Source organism: Trachemys scripta, chromosome 7, assembly GCF_013100865.1.
Source record: "Trachemys scripta elegans isolate TJP31775 chromosome 7, CAS_Tse_1.0, whole genome shotgun sequence".
Lineage (NCBI taxonomy): Eukaryota > Metazoa > Chordata > Testudines > Emydidae > Trachemys > Trachemys scripta.
The window spans coordinates 114,857,941-114,878,210 of NC_048304.1; the positions used below are offsets into that span (position 1 = coordinate 114,857,941).

Consider the following 20,270-nt stretch of genomic DNA (forward strand, 5'->3'; position numbering starts at 1 on the left):
ATCCAGTTGTATTTGCTCGTAAATTGATGAGAAGGCAGATATTGGTAAATCGTTATCCAATAATCATAGGAACATGAGATCAGGTCCAGGATCACATCTCTGACAGTGGCCAGTTCTAGATGCCATAGGTGCTGGAACTAGGGGTGCTGGGGGTACTGCTGCACCTCCCTGGCTTTAAGTGGTTTCCACCATATACAGGGCTTACCATTTGGTTCATTAGCTCTCAGCACCCCCACTATACAAATTGTTCCAGCCCCCCTGCCAGATGCTACGGAGGAGCCAGGGACTCCAGAGTGCCCTGTTATGGAATAACCTGCCCACAGCAGAAGTTTCTTCCCAGCTGCCATTCGTTAGTGTCTGGCTTATGTCTAGAAGCATGAGGTTTGTGTCTCTACTTCCACATAAAAAATTGTTCATGGTTAAGGTGACTTGGGCAGTTGTGTGATGTTCTGACTGCTTGTGGTTCTAACCCCGGTTTCTTTGAAGGGGGCCACCAATATCCAGACAGCATTGTGGTCATTTCGATATGTTTTTAAAGGAATGGATCTGTGAGCTATAGGTGTAAATCCTGCCCTGTGTTTTGCTCGTGCACCAGGGACAGCTTCATCCCCCCACCCAGCATATTCTAAGCAGCAGCTGAGGAAGAAACCTGTGTAGAGTCTGAGACAGCACTAGGAGGGGGGTGTGGCCAGTGCAGGTGCTGGTGCACCACAGCCTTTAGGGAGCGTGCTTTGCTGGAGAGATGGCTTGGTCAAACCTTTCCTTCCCTAGCACTTGTGCTGCATGCTGCTGCACATGCTAGCTGGCCCAGTGTATTGCCAGGAAGGGCGTCCGTCTGAAAATTTCCCCTTTAATCGCTCTCTGTCTGTTTTCCCCCTCTTAAAATGGAAACAATACTACCTATGTCGCAAGTGAGCTGAGAAGTCTAATTAACGGGGACACAGGAAACCCAGTGGATAGAGCACTGGACTGGGATCCAGGAGACCTGAATTCAATTCCGGGCTCTGCCGCTGGCTGGCTGGGATGATAGGCATGTCACGTTACTTCTCTGTGCCTCAGTTTCCCCAGCTGTGCAATGGGGATGATACTTGTAAAGTGCTTGGGGGACCTACTGATGAAAATCACTACATAAGATGTGTAGGTATTATTATGAATTCATTTGTGGTGGCTAAGCACCTTGAGAACTTTGTTAGCATTATTTCAGTGTGTGTCCCTGGACCTTTAATCAAGCCCCTAAGGCTAGCAGTAGAGCTGCTTGCCAACTTACCCTAGCTCCCTGAGACTACAAGGCCCGGCTTGACAAAGCCCTGGCTGGGATGATTTAGCTGGGAATTGGTCCTGCTTTGAGCAGGGGGTTGGACTAGATGACCTCTTGAGGTCCCTTCCAACTCTGATATTCTATGATTCTATGATTCTATGATGTGCTTTGGAATGAAATCTTTAATGCGCCCATTCTCCACTGGCATCTCCATGGTTGTGACTGACTGTCTGTGCTTTTCTCCCTTTCTCCAGCGTCACTTAGCACCGGAAGTTTTTCAAGAAATATTTGGCATGACAATACAAGAGTTCGACAAGTTACCTCTTTGGAGACGCAACGACATGAAGAAGAAAGCAAAACTCTTTTAATTCACTCTACATTTATAGCCCTTTAAACAAAACAAAACAAATTGCATAAGATATTGTATGATAAAGTCCATATTCTCTTTGGAGAGCAACTTACTCATCCACCAAAAAGGGAAAATCTGACAAAGGCACCTGTATTCATAGCAATTGGGCCAACATGAACATTTGCCAATGGGGTAAAAATTTCTATGTTCAGAAACTTGATGGCAATTTTCACATGTGTAAACTTTTTACATGTCGTATACATGATAGGAAGCGGTTCTTTTCTTCTCCCTCAATAATATTCCCTTTAATTTTTGTCCTGAATATGACGGACTTTATTCCTCGAGCCAGGAAGTGCGCTTAGGATGCCTAGTAGAATGAAAGAATTGTAATCACTTCAAGAAATGAATATATATACATATATTCTGTAGTATACCCATATGGTAAAATTAATCCTTTTTGCACACCATTTCTTAACTGGCACTGTTTTAAAACAGCATATTCTTTCTGTTATGAAAGAATGAGGCAGGCAGTTTGCTCTGTTCTGCTGCATACCAACCAAATTATTGGAAAACAAATTCCCTGCTTGTACTTGTACTACATATATGCTAGGATATCAATAGTGAATTGCTGTGTATGTTTTCAGATCTTCCCTCCTCCATACTTTCTGCTTTAATTAACATGGCCTGGGCTTTACTAGTCCTTTAAGTAAAGGGAATGGTGTAGGAGTGGCAGTTTTCTTGTTGTTTAGTCTGGGGATTTAGGGAGGGTGGTGGGTGGAGGAAATGAAAGGGTTAAAAGGAAATTCTTCTCAAGTGTGCTCTGGTGCACACCCACAGACTTTGGGCCAAATTCCCTGCTACTGCAAAATGGCTCAGCTGCACTGAGTTGCACCAGCAGAGAATTTTTTTCTGTGTGAGCAGACATGCGATTTAACCCCTCTTGGCAGGGGAAGGGAAGTTTCTATGTGAAATAGTCCTATCTTGCACCATGTTCTCCCAGTATAGGCTCATTGGTTACATCACTGTTGCAGACATTGACGATACTGCACAGTGTATCAAGCTGAGCACTTCTTTATTGTTTGTTGTTTAACGTTTTCACTCATGCTTTGAAAAGAGGGTTTGGAATTTCTTTGATGCTACAAAGATGCACCCTTGGTATTTTTTTTGTTTTGCTTTGTGTTTTTCCTTTGTGCCTGGCACGCTTTATAGGGTGCAGGAAATCATGCAGGATAGTTTTTTGAATCGAGTTATGCTTATTATTGTTTGCAATCTTTTCCCACTGTGCTCCAGAGTGTGAAGATTGCCTGTATATAACTTCACTGCTTGGAGGCCAGGTTGTGTTCACACAAGGACGCGAGGAACACATGACCTTCCCTGAATGAATGCTTAGCTGCTGAAAGGTCAGCGTCTTCTCTACATTGGTGCTGAACTGCCAGTGTATCCCTCTCTTTTATGAGTGCGCTAGTCTACAGAGGGATGTCAAGATTTTCCTTTTAGATTTGATAGTCCTCATGGGAGACACCAGAGCCTTTTGTGTTTTCCATTACTGAGGACTAACACATAGACATCAGGAGGAGGAGGTGGTTAGGTCTGTTAGGTCATGTAGCAGATTTGAGATTCTGGATCTTTGCCTTGAGTTCTGCACTTCTGCTCCAGTAGGACTGCATGCTGTCCTATAAATAATCTTCTCAATGTGCAGAATTAACCAAATCCTGCTTTCTGGTTGCAGTCCCAGAGAGGCGTGATCCAACAGAACCAGTGCTGTTCCACTGAAGAGATCTGGGCAGAGGGTTTAGTATTTGGAGGACCCGTCTGGGGGGTCCATACCGCCTGCATGCTAGAGAGCACAGCCAGGGGAAAGGGATAGTGCAGACCAGAGGATGAGCTGGTGGAGGTGCTACCATGCAGCGCCATCAGCCATTACCCCTATGGAACAAGAGCACAGAAGTTCTCAGTGACCAGCATAACACTGGTCCAAATGAATCCCTGGGGGTAATTCCAGTGACTTCAGTGGGGTTACAGCAAGGATCAGTTCAGCATGTTGTTTTATTTCATGTTCCAGTACAAGCATAATAAACATTTCCAGATTACTATTGACAAGTAAATGGGAGTGGAATAGCTGAAATGAGATGCAAATCCGGGTTACCAATGAAACCAAACACAGCATACTGAAGAGGCAAACATCTTATGATTGGGGAATTTGGTAGGGTTGGAACTTACTGAAATTTGCAGTTTGTTTCTTGCAGATTATACCTCAATTTCAAGCTGGATATTTTGGGTATCAGTTTTTAAACAAATTTCTGAAATTGTTTAGGCCCCAACCCTGCAGATGACTCCACACAAACATAGCGTGACAGACGCTGGTGAGCAGTGATTTGGAGGGTCGGCCTTAGTCTTTTTCCCAGTTCTAATTTTCAGTTCAAAGGATGTTCTCCTGCATAGCACAGGAAAAGCTGCATGCTTGCAGACCACATTGTTCCCTCCATCTGTAGATTTATTATCAAACATCTCCACAGCCGACGAGGGAACATTATCCAACGGAAAAGTTGAAAAACAGCAAAGTTTGAATTTCAAAATATCTGATCTGGTTATTTTCAGTGCTTTATTTTCAAAAACCCAAGCTATGAAAAATGATTGCAGGTTAGATTGTATCTATTTCTAACCAGTTCCGACCTATCGTCACTATCCCTGCTTAGAAAGAAATGAAAGAGAAGCCAATTTAGATGCCCCTGACATTTTAGTCTGCACACGTCTTCAGGATTTTGCTATGTAGAAGCTGGTGTCATTGTCCTTTACAACCATAGGTTTCTCCATTACTAAGAAATACATGAGGACATTCAGGAAAGTTAAGATGACTCAAATAAATGTGTGAAGTTAAAGCACATTAATTACAAAGGATTACACCCCTGTGTAAATGCTGTCATTCACAGGCCCGGCTCTAGGCACCAGCGAAGGAAGCAGGTGCTTGGGTGGCCAATAGAAAGCGGCGGCACGTCCGGGTCTTCGGCGGCAGGTCCCTCAGTCCCTCTCTTCCTCGTTGAGCTGCCACCGAAGAGGAAGAGAGGGAGTGAAGGACCCGCCGCCAAAGAATGAAGCGGCGCAATTAAGCTGCTGCCGAAGTGCCGCCGATCGGCTTCTTTTTTTTTTTTCCTTCGCCGCTTGGGGCCGCAAAAAAGCTGGAGCCGGCCCTGGTCAATCAGGACAAAAGTGATGTTAGTTCACTGTAGCAAATTCTCTGCTACTGTGAACGAATGCTGCTTTACCTCACAACTTTAGTTATTTCATCTTAACTTTCCTGAGTGTCCCCATATACACAAACCTTAGGAGATCCCATGTCTTTAAGGCTCACTGCTGCAGCCCTGGGGCCTGTTTTCTCCAGTGAGCAGCTAGTAATTCTCACCACAAGTTTTTCTATCTTCCCATCAGCCTGAGAAGGCAAGTAGCAGCCTCATAAACAGAGACATAGCCCCAGGGAGAGGCTCCTTAGTCAGTTTGTGAATCATTTCCTAGCACCACTCCCATATTCTGTTGTTTTGGGGCATATCTTCAAGATGTAGGTAAATTCCCCCTCCTTCTTCAATGTTCCCTGAAGATATGGTGCTGTTCATGTAGGTTCCCATTTGCAGATACAAATGCATATTTGGAGCACGCTGTTACCTGATTGCTGATGTGTGCGCATGTTCTGAGTGTACTGGTGCATTGCCATGATTGGCCTGGGTGTAAGTCAGTGCAGAATTTGGCCATAGGCACTTCTTTTTGAAAATGCCGCCCATTACTTATTGCCTTTCATTCAGGTCTGCAGCACCCATACCAGCAGTGATGAGATTGCTAAGGAATGCTGGGTGTAGCTTAGCAATATTCGTCAGTGTAGTTGGGATCAAGTAATTTGACTTACCGTTTTTTGTCCCCTCTCCTGTCAACTAAGGGCTGGTCTACACTGGGGGGGAAGGGGAATCGATCCAAGATACGCAACATCAGCTACGCAACATCAGCTACGCAAATAGCGTAGGTGAAGTCGAAATATCTTGGATCAAATTATCTGGGGTCCAGATGGCGCGGGATCGACAGCCGCGGCTCCCCCGTCGACTGCGCTGCCGCCGCCGCTCACTCTGGTGGAGTTCCGGAGTCGACGGTGAGCGTGTTCGGGGATCGATATATTGCGTCTTAACGAGACGCGATATATCGATCGTGGGTAAATTGATTGCTACCCGTCTATACGGCAGGTAGTGAAGACATACCCTAAGAGACAGAAAAAAGACATGAGAATTTTTATATAAACTAGAAAGAAGCAAGAAGGAAGACTTGGCCAGTCCAATGTCCTTGCACTATATTGTAAGTGAACTCATTTCAGGCTTGAAAATCGGAATGATAGTGCATTTATCTTAATATGTGCATTGTGTCTTCTCTGCAGATTAAGCCAGTAGCTGGAAGGATAGATTTGGAAGTTTTTAGACTTGTCTAACACTTTCCAGTGAAACATGAAACCATTTTTTTTCCTTTCAAAACTTGTTTGAGGAGCTTCATTATATTATTTTGTCTTCCTTAATGGATAACTTCATGCTACTGTTATTTAAAACAGATTGGAGCGCTGTTAAGAGTTTGAAAAGATTGTCTAACAACAATGCACATTTGTTCTCAGTTTCTGGTTAGTAACTGCTCCTTAAATTTGCTTTGTGGTGACCTGTAAACTCAAATCAGCTGCCGTATGTGGTGAAAAGAGTCAGGCTGGAAAAGTGATGAGAGGGTTATTGGTCTTACAAGATGCAAGACTTAATTTTGTGATTCTGATAACTTCCTGGTGTTTCCTGTCACTGAACTGTCTTTTCTTTGACATTTGCCTATTTTAAAGTTTGACTTACTATGATCCTGAAGGTTTTGCCATCCTTTCCCCAGTCAGAGGCACACCTTGGAAAGTCTTCTTCGCCCAGATGGTCCAAAAGTCCTATCATCTGGGGAGAGTCACTAAGTTTCTTTGGAAAGATTTGTTAAGCTTGAATTAGCCACCACCCTTTGAAGCCAAATCCCTTTGATAAGTAGTTGCCTCTCTCGAGATGTTTATGCTGTGGCCAGTTTTAAAATTCAAATTAATCTTTACAAAGAGAGAATTCTTTTGTTCTGTTATAAATATGGCAGGGATGCCTTGAGGCGAGGAGTGGGTCTGGCTCAGCTAGGGTCCTCCAGGGCTCCTCAGAGGTGAGTTTAAAGTACTTAAGAGGAAATAATTGCAGATCAGCCAAGTGCTGCTCACTCTCAAAGCCCCTTGAAGTCACTGGAGTCATGGACACATGTAAATCCGGAGTAACAGGTGTAAATCAGGAGTAAGTCTACTGAAGTCAATGGAAATAAGCTGGTGTAAAAGGTGACCGCAGAATCAGCCCACAGAAAGAGAAGAGCGCACTCAGCACTGCCAATGCTGTATCCCAAAGACCTAATACTGAGCGGGCCTGAGCACCTGTAGCCCCCATCGACTTCAATGGAAGTTGGGAGAACTCAGCCCTGGGAAGGGCTGGACCTTGGGATGGAGGAGTTATGTAATGAATGAAAAACCTCCTCTTTCTCTCCATCCCTTTCCCTTCTACGATATCTATTCACACCCTTTCAGGAGTCAATGTATGGGGAGGGGCGGTTTGGTTTTTGTTTTGCTATGACACACTCCACATGTTGGACGCTATTTTATATCCACTGAAAAGAACAGTCACAAGAAGATTCACCACCCACCCCATTGGAGGGAACAAGCAAAGCACCCAACCTGTCCTGGAGCCATGGTCATCTCTGTCCACTGCACACACTTGGGTCTTGATTCTGCAGTCAGCGCTCACTTGAGCAGCCCCAGTGCCACTGCACTGTTCACCCACTCAGACTTCGTGGGACTGTTCAGGCAAACAAGGGCAGCAGGATTCTTAGTGCAGACACATAACGGGGAGGGCTGTTTAGACCTGGGGTATGGTCTTACGCTATTGCAATGTAATGAGGAGCATAGAAAGTGCTACTGAGCTCTGTGATGAGAGAACAATGTGCCTTTCTCCTTTGGTATGAAAACACCGCCAGTGGTTGGCTACAAGACCCACAGTGGGTGGCAGCTTGTGTGGATTTTGTCTTGTGATTCCCTCCCCCAGCTTTTGTGTCCCATTTAAATGATAAGAAGACCAGTGTCGTGCACAGATTTGGACGTTCCAGTTGAAGGCCCCCCTTGTCAGGCATCATCTCTGACGCCAATAAGCATATTCATTTACATGTAAGCACCAATTCAGGAAGTGGGGGGGGGATAATTGGCCATCAGTGTTGTTTCCATGAATTACTTCATTTCCCAAAGGGCTTCTAACAAGGAAATGCATTTATGTTAATTACTTCCTCAAAATGTTCATCCACAGGAGAGAATATTGATCCTGCATGCTTTGTGATCGTTGTTTTCTGAGCTGAAGCGGCCTTTCATTTTGCTCTGGAGGCAAATAGGTGTTTCAGCTGCACAATCTTGCAGAATGTTCATGGTTCGTGTATCAAACACCGCACTTTGGGCCAGATTTTCAAATGTATTTAGGTGCCTAATTCCTAAAGACGCAGAGAGGAATTGAAAGTCACTGGGAGGTAGGTGCCTATCTGCATCTTTTGGACCTGATCCAAAGCCCATTGAAATCAATGGAAAGACTCCATTTCTGGCTAGGCCATGAAAATATCTATCCCAGAAGCCATTTCTTCCCATAGTAATGGGCTTTTTGTATCATTAATGAAACTGTTCTGTGCAAGCAGAGTGACTGTGTGTGTGTTACTAACAACCCTTGCAGTAAGGGGGCCTTATAGATGGTTGGGGTTCAAGTTTTGGGACATAAAACTAACTTTAAAAAGAGATTTTGTTTTAAGTTGATAGGTTTTAGCCATGGGTTGTTTTGGGTTAGGTTTCATTATGTTTTCTCCCCTCCCTTCAGAAACCTGACAAACCAGCCTTTTTTGAAAGATTCCCTTTCTTTTTCAATGGTTTGCGGTATAGCTCTGTTTCCGAGTCTTTCTGTAAAAGTGAATTGATGTCTGTCTGTACAGTACGTCCTCTTGTTTGCGAAATGAGAAGTTGACCTAGGTTGCTGTTCTGTACAATTACTGATCTTCTCCACTTTCATATTGCAAGCAACACATATTGCACTCCTATGCCACTATAATCTGCATCACTGTTGTACTCAAATCAAGTCAACGAATAAAGTTTTGTGCTTTATTCTTAAGGGGTGGATGCAAACTGTTTCATTCCTTTTTATTTATTTTTTCATATTCATGGGTTTTTATTAAAATCTTTTTATAAATCAGGATGTTTACTAAGAACAACAACAACAAAAAACCCTCATAGAGCTGAACAGATGGAGGCAGATGAGTTGCAAAGGATATTTACTAGCAGTACAGTACTCATGGTTTCCCATAAGAAAGTCACTCTGAAAATCTATATATAAATATACATACACACACACACACTCAACCACATGACTAGTGGTAATTCAGCACAGTTACTTTATGGTTCAAAAGCATACTAGTAACTGTCACAGCAGACAGAAAGGTAAGACTGTTTTATTGACTGGGTATCTAAATTACCCCATTTTTTTCCTTGCAGCAAGATTGCTCAAACTTGCATGCTAAGTGATTCAGCAAGGTTCTTCAACCCATGACTTATTTAAGTCAGTGGGATTTCTCGTGTGCTTAAATACCTCCCCGAATGGGGGTCTTTTCCATCCATCTCAACCTCCCATCTATGAATAGGATACAGAAGATGAAGAAGCCATTCTTGGAAATAAGCAATAGTCACCCTGTGATGAGCAGAGCCGTCCTGTTTAGCTTCCTACAAATGCATTGAATAGCCACAACTCCACCTGACTTCAATGGCAGTTGGGGGCACTCAGCACACCAGGGAGGTTCTCAGCACCTCCCACCCTGCTCCCGGAAGAGAAATGCTTCAGAAGAAAGCAGACTCTTTTGGCTTGGAAGTACCATGTGAAGCTGCCAGACCGTCTTTGCTTTAGTGCAAACAGAATCTACGTGCAATTGTACTTTTCATTCTGTGCCGCTCTGGATCTCATACTCGACCCACTCCTGGTATAGCCGCACTGAACTGATCTGAGCCTCCTGCGGTCCCTGGGCACAACAGGCAGGGCAGCCAAAATGGGAGTGTCATTATGTCTCTGCTCACAGGTGCCAACTCCATGGGGGCTCTGGGGCTGGAGCACCCATGGGGAAAAATTAGTGGGTGCTCTGCACCCACCGGCAGCCAAGCTCCCCTCACCCCCCGGCCCCCCATTTCTCCCCTGAGTGCGCCACGTACCCACTCCTCCGCCTACCTCCCAGCATTTCCCGCCTGCCGCTGCCAAACAGCTGTTTGCAAGCTCCGGGGGCGGTGGGGGGGGGAGCGGGAACATGGCATGCTCAGGGGAAGAGGCAGGGGTGGGGATTTGGGGAAAAGGTGGGGCAGGAAGGGGAAGGGGTGGAGTGGAGTGGGGGTAGGGTCTGGGGCAGAGGGGGGCGTCGAGCACCCACGGAAAAGAGGGGAAGTCAGTGCCTACGTCTCTGCTGTTGCTATTTGAGGTCAAGTCCTTAGCCAGAATAGCTGGACTGGATGCATGGGGGTAGGGAAAAATCCCTCTTCTGGAATGACTGTGGATAGCAGCCCTTAGCCCCAGTGTCCCCTCTAGGGGGAGAGGGCAGGGGAACTGATGTAGCAGCAATTCTCCAGCCTTCCTTCTACAGATTGGCACACAGGAAGTCAGGGCTGTGCAGGTGGTACAAGCCCTGCTGTAGTGTCCACCAAATCCTGTTTCCCTCTTCCCTTCCCCCCCCCCCCTGTCACTTTTCCTGCCAGGGGACTCTCCACAGCCACAGGGCGGGGGCAGAGTTTGCCCATTTGTGGTGACCAGATGTCCTGATTTTATAGGTACAGTCCCGAGTTTGGGGTCTTTTTCTTATATAGGCTCCTATTACCCCCCACCCTCTGTCCCGATTTTTCACATTTGCTGTCTGGTCACCCTATGCCCATTAGAGTTTTATTCCAGCATGCCTTGCTACATGTGTGTAAGGCCTGAATTCCTGAGGTGCTGAGCCCCCTCCCCACCCCAGTTTTTTCCATTGATGAATCAGGCCTTTTATGAATCAAGCTCAAATGCAAAACTAGTATTCACAGCCTGGAGACGGTGCTGAATGAACCAGCAGGAGCAGCTCCTTGGAATCCATGTTATCAACACTGGAGCTTGCAGAAAGGAGGGAGCCTTTTTGTGGTGGAATCCCCAACCGCAGAGGGTGGGGGCTGTCGTGCCACCTGGACTATTTTGATGGCCTATCTGAGTGGATTAAATTTTCAATGTAGGGGGGCAACAAGAAATGAGTTCAATTTTTTTTTGTTGAGTCCTGGAAATGGCACATAGTGAAAAGATTCAGGGACTGAGTCAGCAAGGTGCTTAAGCACATTGTTGTTATTGTAGTTTGTACTGTGGTAGCTTCTGTGAGACCTACTCATGGATCAGGAGCCCTCTGTGCTAGGTGCTGTACAAACTGAACAAAGACAGTCCCTGCTCCAAAGAGCTTACAATTGAAGTATGAGCCCTGACTTCAGTAGGGCTGCAAATATGTGCAAGTACCTTGCTGATCTAGAACCTACGTGTTTCTCTTTGTATTTTCCATTTTGCAGTTATTTCCTGTCCAGCCCTCAGCTGTGACAATGCAACTTAGACTATCAGAAATAAGCTGCCCGGTTACTTAATAATCTACATTTTCCCCTCCCATTTTAAGGACCAACCTCTTGTGTGGAAACCTCAACCTGGAGCAGTACCTGCTGTGCTGGTCAGTTGGGATATCTGCTACTGGGGCATTCACAAGAGAAGGTCCAAGTCCAACAAGGGCCTGCTGTAGGTATATGAAAGAACATATTTTAGCAACCACAAGCCACACCCCCTCTTGACCTGTTGTAGTGAGAGTATCAGCAGGCTAGCTGTTCCTCTCTTGAAGGATAACAAGCTGTGAGCGATAGGCGGGGCAGGGCTATAGCCAAGAAGCTTGCCAACTCCCCTCAAAGTGTTAAGCAGTACACTGGCTTTAACATGAGACAAATGGTAAATTAGAGGAGGGCAGCGTGGCTCACTCAGAGACAAATCCAGGACTGGGGCCTGGTGCTGGAGTTGCCATGGCATCACCTTCCTCATGGTTGGGGAGAGGCTTGTGGGGAGCTACTTCATGTGTAAGCTGTCCCCCTCTGACTCTATAGCGCTGCAGGGAAGAGGAACTGTTCTGCTGGTTCCCCTTTCGCCAGACAGCATGGCACCAGAAAGGGGTTTCCCCCGCAGCAGCACAGGGGCAGCTCCAAGCTCCGTCACCTCCCATCTAGACTTCTGCATAGAAATCCTTAGGGAGTGCCAGGGCTCGGTGCGGTGGAGACTGGCCTATTCCCTGCCCACCCCTGAACACTGAGGTGGTCGATGATCAGTTCTTAGGGACCACGCAAGAGACTGGCTTTGTTCTAGGCCCGGGTCCAACTGGCTTTACAAAACAACCAGAGTTTCACAGGGCCCTGCCCCGACTCACTAGTTGGGAAACTCAGCCATTAAAGTCGCTGTCTCCAAATACCACAGCATCCACACAGCGCAAGGGAGGAGGAAAAGTCCATGATCCGAGCATCCACGCCACATGCAAATTCTCGGCGGATGTTCTGGCCCAGATTAACAGCCAGTGGCACAAGGCTATGCAAAGGGCACCTCTTGCACTAGTGAGATCTGATGGAGGGGGAAGTGGGATTCACCTGCCAGCTTTCATATCTGATCAGGGCTCCATAGGTACCCCACCAGCAGAGTCTACCACAGCCTGCCCAGATCCATCTGCTTGTTGGGCTGCCCCAGCTGGCTAAAAGCCCCCTATTGAGTGGGAGGTTGCAGGCTTGTGCTTCTTCTATGAGCGGGCCACTGGAGGCTGGGCCCAGCAGGACATAAGGAGAGATCTAGGTGATCTTCTATGGTGTAATACAGAGTGGTGTATATTCCCGTGGGACTATCCATAGCAGCTGGGGACATGAATATCTCCAAATGCTACGAGGCATGGCATTTGGATGCTCATTAATTCCATGTATGTATCTATTCCATGTGTTACGAATGGATTTTTAGTCCCTCATCATTTAAATACACAGAGACACAAACAAACAAAAATGTTAAATCCAGTCTTCCCCCCCACCTCCCCCTACTAAAATAATCTTGGATTGCTAACCCTTGAGTAATGGCTGTGGAATGCACTACATCTTACAGCCCAGCAAGGCATCTGGCTATGAAACTCTTCATAGCATGTTAAAAATACCACTATAAATAGATAAGATCAAAATGAGTCAAATGTCAGTGCTAATTTGCTGTCACTCTTGAGACCACTTCCTCCTGCAAGAACTAACTTCACAAATAAGTTTCTCTGGACAGCAAAAAACAAAAAAACCCACTAATCCCCCATCAAAAAACTCTTGAAACAGTTATGCAGCAAGACTACAATATCCCCTCCTCCCACTGTATTTTTTCCGCTTGTATTTCTGTGTGCAGTTTGGGGAAAGGGTGGGAAATAAACAAAACTTCAATCCTACTCGCCATTTTCTATTGTAAAAATGACCCCAGGAAAACATATGGACTGTTTTCTGTGGCTTAGTGAGAGAGAACTTGTTTGAGGAGTGCCAGTTATTTTCAAGGATTTGCAAAGATCGGCAAACGAGCAGTGTGTAAACAGGAAGTTCTTCATGTGTTCAAGGGGCCAATGGGTTTCAGACAGCTGCTGTGTCCAGTTTTCTTCATGAACGACCTCAAGATCAACAAGGAGTCTGGTGGCACCTTAAAGACTAACAGATTTATTTGGGCATAAGCTTTCGTGGGTAAAAACCACTTCTTCAGATGCATGGAGTGAAAGTTACAGATGCAGGCATTATATACTGACACATGACGAGAAGGGAGTTACCTCATAAATGGAGAAGCAGTGTTGACAGGGCCAATTCAATCAGGGTGGATGTGGTCCACTCCCAATAATCGATGAGGAGGTGTCTCATAGACTCATAGACTTTAAGGTCAGAAGGGACCATTATGATCATCTGGTCTGACCCCCTGCATGCTGCAGGCCACAAAACCGTCCCTACCCTTCCTTGACTCTGCTGATGAAGTCCCCAAATCCTGTGTCTTAGTGACTTCAATTGGCAGAGAACCCTCCTGCTAGAGATCCCTGCCCCATGCTGCGGAGGAAGGTGAAAAACCTCCAGGGCCTCAGCCAATCTACCCTGGAGGAAAATTCCTTCCCGACCCCAAATATGGCGATCAGTAAGACCCCGAGCATGTAGGCAAGAGTCTCCAGCCTGACCCTTGTTAGCGATTATACTGTTTACCTACCATTGCTTGGTATTCCTCAGCTAATATGTTTTACCATTAAACCATTCCCTCCATAAACTTGTCTAACTTAATCTTAAAACCAGACAGGAGAGGCAAAGCTGCTTTTGTTATGAGCTCAAGAGGACGATATAACTACACAAGTATCTAATTGGGACCTGGGTTTTTAGCACTAGTGTACGGCATGAGCCAAAGGTTGTTGTAGAGATAAGTGTGTGCACGTTGCTCAGATTGGAGCCCATACTTGACTTGTGGGCACAACAACGTTGGGACCAGCGTAGTAGGTTGAATCCCCAGTCTAGTAGGTATCTGGTGCAATGTTGAAAATTCCATCAGCCAAAAGAGAGACCTGGGCCGGAGCCCTCTTGAAAGCACATGCCCGGGTGCGGTAGCAGCTTTGGTTAATACAGTCCTACTATTAAAAGTGGCTGTGTAAAAATGGTATCTTCTCCGCATCTTAAAAAATCTGCTTGCAAGAGGATCAGCCACTGGTGTGAGGGGACCCATTGCTGACAATTGTTTCGGGGTACGTGTCAATTTCCTAAGGCTTGCACTGGGTATATTGCAAAAAAACAAACAAACAAGAATCCTGTAGAGTCAGTTCCACTTGTACTGAATTGGGAACCCAGGTGTCCCGGCTCCCAGGCCTGTTGGTTCTGATGCTGTAGGTAACCAGCATAAGCAAGACTCTAGTCAGATACAGTGACTATAAATACCGTCTCATCCAAGACCTGGTCTGCACTAGAAAGCTTGAACAGTACAACTTTCCTTCTGTTGTTATATCCTTGCTTGCATCCACACTTGGTTTTGACCCCAGATTTTCACAGTTCCCTGAGAGAAGTGCAGGTATCCTACAATACATACTTACTGCCACATAATCCATAGCAAAAGTTTCCCACGAGAGGGGGTGCCAAAAGGAGGTGGAGGACACTGATGCCTACCCCAGTGCCAATACAACCTAGTGCTGCATATGTAACCCGTGCACCTTCTGGGTGTGGTGTTCTGTCCCATCTAGTGGCACTGAGACCATGCAGTAGAGGCTCATGCACTAAGGTCCCAGGTTCAATCCTGCCAACATGTTACACACAGATATATTGCACCATCACAGGCAGTCATGTGTGAAGGCACGCTGCCAAAATACTTGTATTGGCAGCACTATGCTTTTTGCTAGTAACATTTTCTAGTGTACACAAACCCCAATTCTCTTCTGAGCAAATCTACATGTTACAGTGCTTAGAATTGCACTTGATGTACACTTTGGCTCCTGCTGTTGCTACCACTGGTGGAGATAAACTGGTGAAAGCAACAGTGGGAAATTTTTGGTATAAAACCTATTGTAGAGTAGTTTAGCTTGGGAGGTACTGTGGCCTTTTGAACAGGGCTCTGCCTGGACTGGGAGCCAGGTGAGCTGGGATTTTAGTCCTGGTTCTGCGACAGATCTTCATGGAAAGTCACATAGCTTCTGTGTGTTTCTGCTTCCCCTCCCACCCTTTGACTCTCTTCTCTATTTAGCCTGTAAGCCCTTCAGGGCAGGTCTCTTGCAGAGTATTTGGACAATGCCTAACGCAATGGCGTCCTGACCTTGGGTGCTTCTCCAATACAAATAAAAACCAATAATAACGCAGACTGGGTTAATGAAATACAGTTGAGCCTGATTAAAGGAATCCACTGCCACATGTTTAGAGACCTTTAAGCAAACCTGACTGTTTTGTGAAGCTGTAGACAAGCTAATAATAATCCAAAACAATTCTATGGTGAATGCACAAATCATGGCTGAGGGCTGAGAAATACCTCCTTTTTGGCCTTAATACCTAACTGGATGTTAAATGACTGCCAGGAAAGATCTCTGTAGTATCTCAGTTAGCCCTGAGCCCTAATTATCACTGCATAGAGGAATCCCAGCCAGGTAATTGACGCCTGCAACATAAAGGACTTAAGCAAGATTTATTGGAGTATTTAAATGAATTATTCCACTATCATTGATGCATTTAAGGGCACAGATAGTGTGGAAGTAGGTAAGCAAGTGCCTGAGATTTTGAAACACAAGTCATTTAAGTATCAGTGGGGTAGCCGTGTTAGTCTGAATCTGTAAAAAGCAACAGAGGGTCCTGTGGCACCTTTAAGACTAACAGAAGTATTGGGAGCATAAGCTTTCGTAGGTAAGAACCTCACTTCTTCAGATGCAAGTCATTTGAGCTTGTGTTTTCTTTTGATCAGTTACACAATTAATTGGGCTTGTCTCACTCACTGGGCTGTGAAAATAAGTAACTGAAAAAATAATTTCATCTGAGCTCAATAAATATTTGAGCAGATCTCTCCTTGAGGGAGGCATACTAAAGAAGCAATCTGTCACTTTAACAACCCTGCAACATACGAGACATTTCAATCCCTTTGGATGTTTAGAGGGTTTTCTCTTACTAACCTATTCTCCAGGTTACAGATCATTGACTTCATCTGGTGTTTTTCCCTTTGGGCACCAAACAAAACAATACATTAGGAAACTCACACAGGTTTTTCATGTTCCTGGGGCAGGGGTGATCTAACCACAGAGAACGGGTGTTTGAATGAAGTCACGTACAGCCCTTACCAAGCCCATTCTGATTTCTTTGTCCAGTTAGGCTCACAGGTATCACCTACACAAGGACAAGGTACCACCTCTCCACCATGTGTATGATCTTCTGTAAGACAAAATACACATGCAGGACACCTGCTAAAGGGGTAGGGAGAGCCTATAAAAGTGCTCCTTCTAGGTTTTCCTAGAGCTGGTCTGTCTCAGTAGTATACTCTAGCGGTTGATCTAATAATAGTAGATCGAGCAATGAACTGGGCCTCTGAAAACTTGGGTCCAATTCCCAGCTCTGGTACTGGCCTGCAAGTCACTTCCCCCCGTATGCCTCAGTTTTTCCCTCGGTAAAATAGGGATAATGATGCTGACTTTCTTTTGTAAAGCACTTTGAGAGCTACTGATGGAAAGCATTTTATAGGAGCTCGATATTATGTTATGCCATCATTCTACAGCACAAACAACAAGACAGCTCCCTCACATGAGCAGTTTACATCCCCCTGTTGCAGGGGAGTCCTACAAGCCTACATTTTGGGGAAACTGAGGCAGAGAGTTTGTAACTCAACCAAACTGCAAAGTCAGGGGAAGATCTGGATTAGCATTCAGGTGGTCCTGGATCCCAGCCCTGGTTGCACTCTGTCCTCTTCAGTCTGCCCTTATTGCACCAGGCATAAGTTGCAAGACAGTTTGTCACAGGGTGGCTGGCCCTTTAAGGGGAGTCATAGCCCAGTATACCCACAATAGGCTTCTTTAAGAAGAATAAGCCCACCTGTAAGCAATTAGTTGCCAACCAGATAGGGTGACCAGATGTCCCAATTTTATAGGGACAGTCCTGATTTTGGGGTCTTTTTCTTGTATAGGCTCCTATTACCCCCACCCCCGTCCTGATTTTTCACACTTGCTGTCTGGTCCCCTACAACCAGACAATTGACTAACAACACCTGAACCTGATAAAATGCTGCATTGGAGGGAGGTGTTCCCCTAGAGATTCTAGCAGGGGGAAGAGGAGGATGACTGCGGCCTGTTAATCTCTCAAAACTGAACGCATGAGCTGAAAGCAATGGGGCTAGGTGGCGAGAAGCTGATTGAGGGCTACAGCTGGCCTGAAGCATAACCCAGCTCTAGGAGCAGAGTTGTGGACTCCTTCTCAAAGGAGTGTGAGTTTGTTTGCCATAGTAACCTGGATTTGGGAGGAGGGCCAAGGCTGCCTGAATGTGCAAGCATTAGCCCCAGGGCCAGCAGAGGGGCTGGATTTGAAGGCCCAATACAGAGGGGTTTTCTTGTACTCTGTAAAAGGAGTTAATAAATGAGACCCCTTCCCCCACAAAGGGAGCATCTTGCGCTCAGCTCCCAGGTCTGAGTAAATCATTGCCAGACCCAAGAGGGCCAAAAAGAGGGCAGCAGGCCTGTAAGGCTACATCGCAACCAGTTGATGTGCTCTAGCGCACAGGCCTGTCAGACAGTCCTTCACCAATGCATGTTTCTCCTGTGTGGGGTTGCCAGGTGTCCGGTTTCCGACAGAACACCCGGTCGAAAAGGGACCCTGGCGGCTCCGGTCAGCACCGCCAACCGGGCCGTTAAAGGTCCCATCGGTGGTGCTGAAGGTCTAAGGCAGGCTAGTCCCTACCTGTTCTGGCTCCATGCTGCGCCCCAGAAGCAGCCAGCAGGCCTAGCTCCTAAGCAGGGGGGGCGCCCAGGGCTCCGCGCACTGCCCCTGCCCCAAGCACCGGCTCCACACTCCCATTGGCTGGGAACCACAGCCAATGGGAGCTGGGGGGACAGTGCCTGTGGGTGAGAGCAGCGTGTGGCGCCTCCTGGCCCCCTACCTAGGAGCCAGACCTGCTGACTGTTTCCGGGGCGCAGCGCAGAGCCAGGACAGGCAGGGAGCCTGCCTTAGCCCCCTGTGCCACTGACCAGGAGCTGCCCAAGGTAAGCCCGTGCCCCAACCCAAGCCCCAGCCCCTAAACCCAAAGCCCCGTCCTGCACCTCAAACCCCTCATTCCGAGGCCCATCCCAAAGCCTGCACTCCCAGCCAGCTTCCAGCTAAGGCTCTATGAGCTAAGGGCGATATTCTCTCTCTCCCCACCTGTTTGAGTGTACACTTGTGCTAGCTTTCATTGAGCCAGCATGAGTATATGGACGTACACAGAGGAATCACTCTCCTAGCTTGGTGTAGATCTCACCTTAGAGATCAGACTAGAGATTTTTTTCACCGATTGTAGCTATTCTGGTACAAGCCTCCAAGGCAGATGCACAGTACTGCTTTGAAAGTGGGGTAGGTAAGTCATGCTGCTTTACTGCAGAGCATATACACGAGAGGTGCAAGAATCCATCAGGTGGACAAGCACTCACAGAGCGGGAGAGCAGGGGACTGCCATATCCTGGTGTTCATGAAGAGCCATGCTGTATAAAGCTCAGCATGTTGGAGAGAGAGTAGCAAGGAATCGTTGGATCCCATGCTGTGGAGTGGAAGGAGACTCACTCGATCTCTGATGTTGTAGCTCTGAGATTGCAAATAACCCCAGCTGATGTCCTACTCAGCGGTATTGGTTCATCATGGTGCTGTACAGCACCGAATCCAGCTTCTCCATTGCTTCCCCTGAATCCCACAACCTGGCCTGACAGACTTCTTCTGCTTCACTGTAGACTGCATGCATGTCATTCTAGGAGTCACAAGACCCACTAACCAGTGAAGGCTCCTTTCTCATCACCAGCTCCCCTACATCTTTGTCAATTCACTCTCATGCTGGGCCTTCCTTATTTGAAACTTTCCCAAAACAAACTCTGCTGTCCGAGCAGGTGCCCATATATGACTCTTAGGGTACATCTACACTACTCGCCGGATCGGCGGGTAGCGATCTATCTATCGGGGATCAATTTATCGCGTCTACACTACACGCGATAAATCAATCCCCGATCGCTCTCCCGTCGACTGCTGAACTCCAGTAGTGCGAGAGGCGGAAGCAAAGTCGACAGGGGAGTCACGGCCTTCAATCCAGTGCCACGAGGATGCAAAAAAAGTAATTTTAATTCGATCTAAGATATGTCAACTTCAGCTACGCTATTCTTGTATCTTAGATCGATTCCCCCCCACCCCCACTGTAGACCAGGCCTTGGTGTATATCTTAATTGATTACCCAGTCCAGCTCCTTGAGGAAATTTTAGCAAATGTCTCTGCAGTAGCCAGTTGCTATGCAGTTGCTCATTTTTCATAATTCACGCTCTTTTGGGTGGCGGAGGCAGTTTGGTACTTGCAGTAAATGCTTTGTGCACTGTCGCACTTTGAGAAGAGCCTGGTGTGATGGTGATGCTGCATTTGAACAGATTATGTTGCTCTAGCGTCTGAGATTAGCCCCAATTGCATGGAATTAGCATTCACAAGCAGTCAATCAAGAGTGAGATTAGCTGCATCCAGGCTTTACAAGGTGTACCTGTCTGGGAACACTTGAGTGATATATATTTATTTCCCCCCACACTGATGCTACCAATAGTGTGGAAGCTGTGGTGTATCCCAGGCATGTGGGTTGCCACTGTTTTCATCTAATCCTAATATCTCTGGGAATTAACCCCTAAAACGCCAGGTCATTGGCTGGTTTTGGGGGGGGGGGTCTCGATCACTTGGATCCGGTGTGGCAGATTTCTGGGGTCCACTCCAGAGGGCACCGAAAAACCCCATTTGCATGATTTGTGGCGTTGTGCTGAATTGGCTACATACTGTGTGTTGTGCTAAAACTTGCCATGTGT

General features: G+C 46.5%; 1 protein-coding gene across 26 annotated transcripts in view; it reads left to right on the forward strand.

The window, feature by feature from the left end:
• Positions 1 to 2,225, forward strand: part of ABLIM1 (actin binding LIM protein 1) — a 325,251-nt gene extending 323,026 nt beyond the window's left edge. For all 26 annotated transcript variants that reach the window (XM_034776055.1, XM_034776057.1, XM_034776059.1 and 23 more), the window contains one exon: positions 1,513 to 2,225. In XM_034776055.1, coding sequence (XP_034631946.1) covers positions 1,513 to 1,626 — 114 coding nt within the window. In that variant the 3' untranslated portion in view covers positions 1,627 to 2,225. The remainder of the gene's footprint in view (positions 1 to 1,512) is intronic.
• The last annotated feature ends 18,045 nt before the right edge of the window (positions 2,226 to 20,270 follow it).